The 10,420-nt window shown below is 38.1% G+C and overlaps 1 protein-coding gene across 1 annotated transcript in view; it reads left to right on the top strand.

The window, feature by feature from the left end:
- The first annotated feature begins 8,070 nt into the window (after positions 1 to 8,070).
- The window catches only part of LOC107469495 (DNA replication complex GINS protein PSF3), a 3,796-nt gene continuing 1,446 nt past the window's right edge, over positions 8,071 to 10,420 (top strand). Inside the window, exons 1-4 of the mRNA XM_016088866.3 lie at positions 8,071 to 8,394; positions 8,786 to 8,889; positions 9,065 to 9,133; positions 9,233 to 9,333. Coding sequence (XP_015944352.1) covers positions 8,845 to 8,889; positions 9,065 to 9,133; positions 9,233 to 9,333 — 215 coding nt within the window. The 5' untranslated portion in view covers positions 8,071 to 8,394; positions 8,786 to 8,844. The remainder of the gene's footprint in view (positions 8,395 to 8,785; positions 8,890 to 9,064; positions 9,134 to 9,232; positions 9,334 to 10,420) is intronic.

Genomic DNA, 10,420 nt, shown 5'->3' with positions numbered 1-10,420 from the left:
GGTGGAAAATCTATTACATATATAAATATAAACATAATACAAACACCGAGTCCCAAAATAGTTCTTTGCTTCCAAAAGTCTCCAAAATGCTCAATGTGATGCATCACGTCCTGCATTTGAAAATCACAAATATATGTATGGCATGAGAATCGGGAGTTCTTAGCATGGTAATGGTGCCCACATACATAATATATAAGGTCCCGGAAAAGCCAGAGGCAATCCTAGAATTTTGACACTCAAAATTAAACTTAAGGAATAAGCTAAACCATATTTTGGGTATATAATCTAAAGTTTCCAAGTTTATAAATCAAATCCTAACTTAAACCTTCGAATCCTACTTCCTCCAACCCTTCAAAACATCGGTGGAACAGCCCTCGTCACTTCTCTACCAGACAAGGGGCATCTCAGTTGCACAGACAAACAGTGCAGGCAAGTGGAATAACCACTACTACTGCTATTACCCAGGCGGGTGTTTAAAGACTCAACCTGGAGTAAGTGGAATAATCCACTACTGCTGCTACTACCCAAACGTCACAAATCAATGACCTGGAGCAAGCAGGGCAAACCATAATCCTTGTTACTGCCCAGGTATCTCAATCATTGACTCGAAGCAAGCGGGACGAACCACAATCCTTACTACTACCCAGGTATCTCATCCAATAATTCATTTTTAACATCATTATAATTCCTCATTTATGCGTTCATAACATTTCCGCACTTTTCCAATGATCCATGTTAACTTAATCATTAAACACATCTCATCAATACTTCATCATTATCTATTAACCAACATCTTTTTAGTTCTTATTCACCTCAAAACCAGCACGTATATATTTTCTCAGTTAGAACTCCATCCTCTATAATCCCATTCTCTGCCACGTGACATTCCTTATAGGTTCACTCTCTTTCCTAGGCTTAGAAACTAGGTATCGAACCATAAAGAGTGGTTACAGAGGTTTGGAAAGCTAGAAGATTAGTTAAACTTTGAAAAATTACATTTCTGCCAAACAAGGGTTCCGAGTACGTGAGATTGTGCCCGCGTATGCGGGAGTGTGAAAACTGGCATCTTGCGTATGCGGGAGTGTGAAAACTGGCATCTTGCGTATGCGATTCATGAAAACAATAATACTTCCTCGCGTCGCGTGCAAGTGCTCGTGTAAGCTTTCAAAATTAGGACCTCCACGTACGCGGGACACCTGGGCAGTGCCCAATCCCCATGTACGCAGGATACCTGGCAGTGCTCAATACATATCCCATTATTTCACAGCTATCACAACTTGAATTCTCACAAACATTATTCATCATCAATACATAACTCTCCTTAATACCTCTAAGCATTCTCAACCCAAACCACACATAATCATTATTCATTTCAAATCCCATCATCAAAACTCAATATCATCATCATTCATCACACATTCTCATCAACATCGTTATTCAACACAGATCATCATCAATCATTAATCATACATTTCAATTACTCACTCAACAAATTCTAACAACAAGTCACTAATCTTCAAACTTTCATATCATACAACTTATCCTATAGTCATCTAGCCTAAGTTTTCATAAAATATTACATGTTATCTATGAAAAATCAAAATCATACCTTGGCCGATTACTCCCTAGTGCCAAAGCACCTCAAATATCTCCGCTCCTCAAGTGTACAAAGCCTCGAATCCACATCGAACGAAAATCTAGCTTCCACGGTTCGCTTTTTAGTCACCGATATCACCAAATTTGTTTCCAAAACATATATCTCACTCTAATTCCACATAAATACCACAAGAATCAAAATAGGGTTCCTAATCATAAATGAGTTACAAGAGCTAGTGGTTTCTCACCTTACCGACGGAGATTTGGGACAAGACCTGACAAATCCACAAGGCTAATTTGATCCTAAACACCCAAAATCACATAATTCCTCAAAATCAAAATATTAAACTCGAAATTAGGATAGAGTGGCTGAGAAAGAAATAGTGAGGTACTTACCAAATTTTCCTATGGGTTTTGTAGAGGATTCCAAGACAAACACATGGCCACTAACGGCTCGTCAATCGGAGCTTCGGATTGAAAGTTATGGAAGATTGAGTCAGAGGTTAGGGTTTGAGCTATTGTCCCTTCCCTTTTATGAAGTTTCAGCATGTTTCCTTTTTGATTTGGTGGAAGAAGAGCTAAACTTCAGGCTTATATATTGGGCCACGAGTCCGATTTAGGCCTGGTCCAATTGGTTCAGTCTGTTTGGCCCAACCTTTAAAATTAATGTCAAAATTCATATTTTAATTATGTTTATCCTTCTAACTTATCAAATTTAATTTCCTAATTTTTTTAAACAAAAAATTAATTTATTGATTAACTATTTATTAATTACCCAAAGTTTACACAACCAACTTTCCTTCGCCTGACTTTTGTGCTCTAATGTCATTTCAGATTAGTATAAGATCATTTGTGGCCAAGTTTCTTTTGATGACTCTCTTGTTATACCTTAAGGTCATTCTTTATTTTAATGCTTCCTCTTTTATCTGAGCTTGTTCTCAAATTTTTGGGAGAAGATCAAGTTTTTCTTTTTGAGCTTGGACATTTCCTACTTCGTCATAGAATCTACCCCATGGGGATTCTTCATTGACTTCTATGGAGATTATGGACTCTATGCCATAATCAAGTCGGAAAGGAGATTCCCCAGATGTTGAGTAGGGGGTTGTCCGATATGCCTACAAGACTTGAGGGAGCTCGTCAACCCATGCTCCTTTTGCGTCTTGTAGTCGATGCTTCAGCTTGGCCAGTATGACTTTATTTGCAACTTTTTTTTATCCATTGGTTTGGGGGTATTCTACTGATGTGAACTAGTGCTTAATTTTGAGGCTTGCCACCAAACCTTTGAATGCTAAATCAGTGAATTGAGTTCCATTGTCGGTAGTAATGGAGTGCGGAACTCCAAACCGGGTGACAATGTCCTTGTAAAGAAACTTTCGACTTCTTTGAGTTGTGATGGTTGCTAGAGGTTCTACCTTGATCCACTTAGTGAAATAATCAATTCCAACTATGAGGTACTTTACCTACCCGGTTGTCTGTGAAAAGGGACCGAGGAGGTCTAAATCCCATTTTGCAAATGGCCAAGGTGAAGTAATGCTAATGAGCTCTTCTGGAGGTACCACATGGAAGTTAGCATGCTTTTGCCAGGGGAGACATTTTTTGCAAAGTCGACTGCCTCTCTTTGGAAGGTCAGCCAAAAGAAGCCAGTTCATATCACTTTCTTAGCTAGTGACGGTGCTCCTAATTGGTTTCCGCATATGCCGTTGTTGACTTCCTCTAAGACTTCTTTAATCTTGGAGATCAGGACGCACTTTAATAGAGGAGTAGATACTCCTCTTCTAGATAGAATATTGTGAACCAAGGTGTAGTTTTTCGTGCTTCCCTTATGAGCCTATTTGCTTCCCTTTCTTCTCTAGAGATGATATCAAATTTAAGGTATTCGATAATGAGGGTCATCCAACCCAAACCTAGATTGGAGATAGACATTATGTCCGACTTGTCAACTTTTTTGGCCATTGATGGTGTGTGAAAAATTTTTTGGATCAAGCTTTTATTATTGTCCCCTGACGTGGTGTTGACCAACTTGGAGAGGACGCCAGCTCGGATATTTGATTCCCGAGCTATTTGTCAGACCTCTGCTTTAGGAAATTGAGCTAATTGTTCCAATGTTTCTTCCAAGTACTTCTTCATATTAGAATCTTTAGCCTGATAAATCTCATTTATTTGAGAGGTTATTACATGAGAATCGCTAAATACGATCAACCTTACCTCCCCGACCTCTTTAGCTAGCCTTAAACCAGCAAGTAATACTTCGTACTCTATTTGATTGTTAGAAGCTGAAAACTCGAATCTCAATGAAAGTTCTATCTGAGTTTCTTTTTCACTCTCAGAATGACTTCTGCTCCACTTCCAACTTTATTGGATGATCCATCTACATATAAATTCCAGGTTGTAGGACTTCCCTAGATTTTGGTGTACTCGGCCACAAAGTCGGCTAGATATTGTGATTTGATTGCTGATTGAGTTTCATACCTTAGGTCAAATTTGGATAGCTCTATTGCTCATTGTAGCATTCAACCTGCACTATCTGTCTTTTGGAGGATATGCTTCATAGGTCGATTAGTTCAGACTTTTATGGTATGAGTTTGAAAATAAGGTCGAAGCCTTCTGAAGTGAGCACAACGGCATATGCAAACTTCTCTATTTTCTAATAGTTTAGTTTTGCCTCCTGTAGAGCCTTGCTAACAAAATAAATTGGTTATTGTTCGTTCTCATCTTCTCGGACTAAAGCTGATGCTATGGCCCTACTTGCAACTGCTAAGTACAATACGAGCTCTTCCCCTGGAATAGGTTGGGTGAGGATTGGTGGTTGACTCAGGAAGTTTTTGAAGTCTTGAAAAGCTTGCTCACATTCCCGAGTCCATTCCAATTGGCACCATTTTTTCAGTATTAAGAACAAGGGTAGAAACTTTAGGGCTAATTCCGCCAAGAATCTGGATAAGGCTGCTAATCTTCCATTCAATTGTTGGACTTTCTTAAGACAAGTCGGGATTTTAATCTTGAGTATTGCTTTACATTTGTCCAAGTTGGCTTCGATGCCCATTTGAGTGAGCATGAAGCCTAAGAACTTACTGTCTTCCACTGCAAACATGCACTTTAAAGAATTTAGTCTCATCCCATGTTTCTTTATTGTGTTCAATACCTCAGCTAAGTCAGACAAGAGATTAGTGTCTTCCTTTGTTTTGACAAGCATGTTATCAATGTAGACCTCCAGTAACTTACCAAGGTAGGATGAAAACACCTTATTCATTAGCCATTGATAGGTGACTCGTATTTTTTAATCCAAAATGCATCACCACATAATAATAGTTGGCCTTTGGAGTAATGAAGGAGGTTTTCTTTTGGTTCGGCTTGTATATTGGAATTTGATTGCACCAAGAGTATGCGTCTATAAAAGACAAGTATCGATACTCTGAACCTGAATCTACCAAGGTATCAATGGTGGGAAGTGGGTATGGGTCTTTAGGACAGACTTTATTCAGGTCGGTATAATCGACACACATTCTCCACTTTCCCTTTAATTTTTTCACGAGTACCATATTAGCTAGCCCCAAAAGGTATTTTACTTCTCTTATGAATCTGGCCTCTAATAAAGCTTGCACTTACTCTTCCTTGACTTGTGCTCTTTCAAGACCAAGTTTTCATAGCTTTTTTTGAACAAGTCGTAAGCTTGGGTAAACAATGAGCTTGTGACTCATGAGGTCAATGTGTATCCCAAGCAAAGAGATCGAAGTTTGTTGTAAGAAATTAACGAGATTTGTTTTCAGTTCTTTATCCGGGTTAGCTCCTATGCTTGTTGTTTTCTCTACTTGATCTCTGATTTAAACCTCTCGGTCTTTCTACCAGGTTGTGGTTGTAATTCTTCTCGTGCTCAGACACCTCCAAGTTCAATGGTGTTGACTTCTTTTCCCTTAATGTTTCCATGTAGATTTAAGCTTTCATTATAACATTTACATGCCAACCTCTGGTCTCCTCTTATGGTAGCGATTCCCTTTGAAGTTGAAAATTTTATGCAGAGATGAGGAGTGGAAACGACCGCAGCTATTCGGTTCAAAGTTGTCCGACCTATCAATATACTATAGGCTGATGCCACATCGACCACAATATAGTATATACTCAAAGTTCTGGACTTCAAACCTCTACCAAAAGTGGTATGCAAGGTGATGAAGCCGAGAGGTTGGATGGGCATGTCTCCTTGTCGGGATAAGCTCTTTCTCTTCTAACTCGAGCTTGTCAAAAGTAGGTTTGAATAATATGTCGTCCGAGCTCCCCTGATCTACCAGAGTTCTATGGAAGTTTGCATTGGCGAGTATCATTGTAATCATAACAAGATCATCATGGTCAGGGTTTACTCCTTGAGTGTCTTATTTGGTGAATGAGATTGTGGATAAATTAAAAACTTCGTATTCTTCACCGACTTGGTAGACTTCTTTTAGATGTCTTTTGCGAGAAGACTTAGTTACCCTTCCTCCTGTAAGTCTTCCAACTATCATGTGGATGTGCCTATCAGGAATTTGTGGTGCCCGATCTCGTCAACCCCTGTCTTCATCACCTTTCTTCCTTTTTCCCAAATTGTCGGATCTTTCTGCGATGTATCTTTCTAACCAACCTTCTCTGGCCAGTTTTTCTATCACATTTTTCATATCATAGCAACCATTGATGGAACACCCATATAGTTTGTGATACTCACAATATTCTGTCCGACTTCTGGCTTTCTTGTTCTTAATGGGATGAGGGGGTGGAAGTTTTTCATTATGACAAATTTCCTTGTAGATGTCAACAAGAGAAACTTGGAGCGGGATGTAGTTATGATACCTTCGAGACTTGTCCAAGTTGTATTCATCCTTTTTATTTGCTTCCTTATCTTTATCTCGAGCTTGATAAGGAAAGGTTTTGCCTTGAAATTGGTTTTCTAAGTTGAAAATTTTTCTTCATGTTGATGTACTTTTCTGCCCATTCTTGTACTTTGTACAAAAAGGTAGGATGTCGCTTTGATATAGATTGAGAGAATGACCCTTCTTTGAGGTCATTAACTAACCTCATTATTACTACTTCTGGAGGTAAATTCTAAATTTTCAAGCAAGCTTTGTTGAATCTTTCCATATAAGCTCAGAGTGTTTTTCCGACCTCTTGTTTAAATCCTAGGAGACTTGGAGCATGCTTGAATTTATCTTTCTGAATGAAAAATCAGGTGAGAAACTTCCTTGCGAGATCATCAAAATAAGTCACTGACCTAGGTGATAAGATATCAAACCACTTCATTGCCGCTTTAGTTAATGTTGTCGGCAAAGATTTGCAACGGGTTGCATCGGACACATTAGCCAAATACATCTGACTTTTAAAATTACTGAGATGATGTTTTGGGTCAATTGTTCCATCATAGAGGTCCATTTCGGGGCTTTTAAAGTTTCTTGAAACTCTAGCCCGTATGATCTCTTCTATGAATAGACCTTCTCCACAAAAAGGACTTTCTTTTCGATATGCATGATTGCTCTTGTTTCGTAAGTCGGCTTCTAACTTCAGAAGCTTTTCTTATAATTCTCTTCGACGTCGTACTTCTCTTCACATGTCTTTTTTTAGCTTCTCTTTGTCGCTTTATCTCCTGCTCGAGTTGCTTCGGTCAGCCATGATGCCCGTGTACAAGTCCCATGATTTCTGTTGGGTGTAGAGACTCCTCATTCTCGGGTGGATGTACCTCTGAGTTGATTTACCTGGGATGAGGGTTTCCTGATGTTCTATCCCCATTAGGATTACTTGTTCTATTTGGTCGTGGAGGTATCACGAGTGCTCAGTCATCATTATGGTGCTCTGGTTCAGATTCGAATGTTGTATATCCGTCTTCAAGCCGATTGTCTGCCATGATTGGATATAGACTTCTAAGTCCCCAGCAACGACGCCAATGTTTCAAGGGTTAGTTACCTGAAACTGGGTTGCTTTTGGGCCCGAACGTGAGGTCTAGATTCTTTTTAGGGCAAAGTCCAACTTCTACTGGTGCCGCCGTCCGAGTTCCTCGTAAGGAGGTTTGGGGGGGGATGGTACCTACAAGAGACTCCGATGCTTAAGTTATCAAGAGTTTAAGCAGGTTTTTAATAAATTGGGTTCTAAATATACCTGAGAGTGTTAGTGTATTTATATTAGAATAGATAATTACCTTTTAGAGTAGTTTCACCTTTGATAATAGATAACCGTTCCCTTTTTCTAGTAAAATTGTTGAGATCAAAGTCTGGTTAGAAATTTTGGATCAGGGTATGAATAAATATAAATTTTTAAATTTTTTGTTGTCTTAAATACATAAAAATTTTATTTGTATTTTTAATAATTTTATATATATTTTAAAAGAAAAATATAGATAAATAATTTTTANGTTGGCACAGGCAGCAAGTCCCTACCTCATCAGTCACCTTTCTTCTTCAGGGTTCAAATTAAAAATAGTACAAATTTTAAAACCCGCCATTACGGATAAACACACAAAATTCTCTTACAAAAAGGCGCCAAAGTTTGAATCATCATAAATTTCACACAGAAGAAGAAAGAAAGAAAGAAAGAAAGAAAGAAAGAAGATAAACACAACACAATACACATCTCACTAGAGACACTCTCCGGCCTCCACTCCTCCTGTGCTCGCCCCCACTGCTGCTGCTTTTGCTCCTTTCCCTCGCGTTCGCCGTGTGTTTGCTAAGTTAGTGGTCGGTGGTGCTCCGTCGTTCACCTGTGTTTCTCCGCCATTCGCGTCTGCCACTGCCCCGCCATTCACCTCTGCTTCTGCTCCGCCATTTCTTCCGCTTCCTCTCTCTCCTTCGGGTACATGTTCACTCTGCAATTGTTTTGGCTTTTTGTTTCGACATTTGGGACCAGCACACCAACTGTTCGATGAATGTTCTCACTCACAAATATCTTAATTGTTTTGTTAATTGTGATCTTGAGTTTTTTGGGTGAGTTGGTCAACACAATCCCCCACCATGCGTGCGGGCGCATGCAGCGCCACGAAAAAGGATCTAGACCAGACTGTAATCATTTTCATTCCAACATGATCAGAAACTTCTTGCATCCCTCTATTTGCCTTCAATTTGTCGTTTTCTCCCAAACTATTGTATTAATTTCGTTTTTTAAATGCTAATGCTAGGGATTTTAAATTTCACACACAGTCACACACACAAAGGTGTTAAGTTTGAAATTTCTTTGTGCGATGCAGTTGTCTCTTTTTGATGGGTTAAAGAGAAACTGGTAATAGCAGCAAAGTTTTAGAGTGGGATGGCAAAATACTATGATATTGATGATATTATCACAGAGGAAGAGGTACACTTAATACCCTCAAACTTGATTAACAAATTAATGCTTCTAATTTTCCAACTAATAAATTTCAAGTTGAATGAGAGGTTAATGTTTTGATTTGACGATAAATTTTGAAAATAAAGGGCATGCTTTGAGAATAAATTGTTAATGCTTGTGAATTCTTGTGATATGGTTCCAGATTGTGTCAGTTATATTTCAGAAGCCAGCATCTGGAGTGGGGATAGATCCCAGTTCTGAAACAGACTTTGTAAGAGCCATTGACACTGCCTTTTGTATTTCTGAATGAAATAATCACCAGTAGTGGCACCAGACTTGGTGACTTGATGTTAGAATATTTCATTTTCAGATTGAAACAGGTTCAAAAGTTGAACTGCCTTTTTGGCTTGCTCATGAACTACAGTTGAGACAAGCAGTATCAGTCCATGTTCCTCCTTGTTTCAATCAAAAGTAATGACCTCATTTATGCCTTCTTACAAAAAGCACATTCTATTATATAATTGAACATGTCTTTAGTGAGGAAGCAATTTAAGAACTCTTATTGTTCTGAATACTTTTGCTGATCATTCTAGGGCTTCTACTAGATATGGAACATATATTGTTAGTGATAAACCCCCAAAACAGAAATTAGAAGAGTTAAATCCTAATGAGCCTAATTAGTTTGTTATGATTCTAACATAACAGATTAGGATATTTTCTCTAATCTGTGACATGTGGCTGAGATGTAGCCTTCCGTGCTAAGCTTAGGAGATTAAAATTCGTGGCCTCTCTGTTTTGTAATCAAGGGTTCAATTGAACTCATTGAGAATAATACCAATACATTTGTTTACACACAAACTTCATCTTCTTGTTCTTGCTATTGATCCTCTGCTGTATCTCCTCTGATATCATATATATGTTACCTACATTGTTTTTAATATAGCAGTTACATTAGTTTGTCATTATGTTGTGTGAAACAATGCAGAAAAATTATCAACATTAAGCTTACATGGGTTTCATAGAAATTTTAAGGATAATGTACTATTTTAGTTCTTGTTGTTTGGGCTAAATCTTAGTTTTGTCTCTAAGGTTTGTATTGTCTTGTTTTTGTTCCAGAAGAATTCAAATCAATTCAATGTTGTCTCTCAGTTAAATCCCGAAAAAAATACTTAACACCCTTAGTAATATGTACAAATAACTGTGATTAGTTAAACAAGTATTCTCAACATCTATTGTCAACGTAGCTATTGCCACCATGTTGGTCTCATTATCAACCTACTTATTGATCAAGTAAACCCTAATATCTTCTAACATAATCATTATTAGTTTTTCCTTTACTTCTACAATCACAACATTGACATGTTCATACATATTAAGAGCGGCGATTGTTTAATTAATAACCTTTCACTAAACATGCAGTCACACACTAATGATGTTAGGTATTTCATGCATATTCAATGGGTGGGACAACATTGAGTCCATTTGAAACCTTCTAAGACAAAAATAGGACGTTCCAAATGTTAGAGATGAAACTGAGACTTGATCCAAATGTTATGTA

The sequence above is a fragment of the Arachis duranensis genome, chromosome 10 (assembly GCF_000817695.3).
Source record: "Arachis duranensis cultivar V14167 chromosome 10, aradu.V14167.gnm2.J7QH, whole genome shotgun sequence".
Lineage (NCBI taxonomy): Eukaryota > Viridiplantae > Streptophyta > Magnoliopsida > Fabales > Fabaceae > Arachis > Arachis duranensis.
Note: the sequence above shows the minus strand (reverse complement) of the source record. Positions and strands in the feature narration are given on the sequence as shown.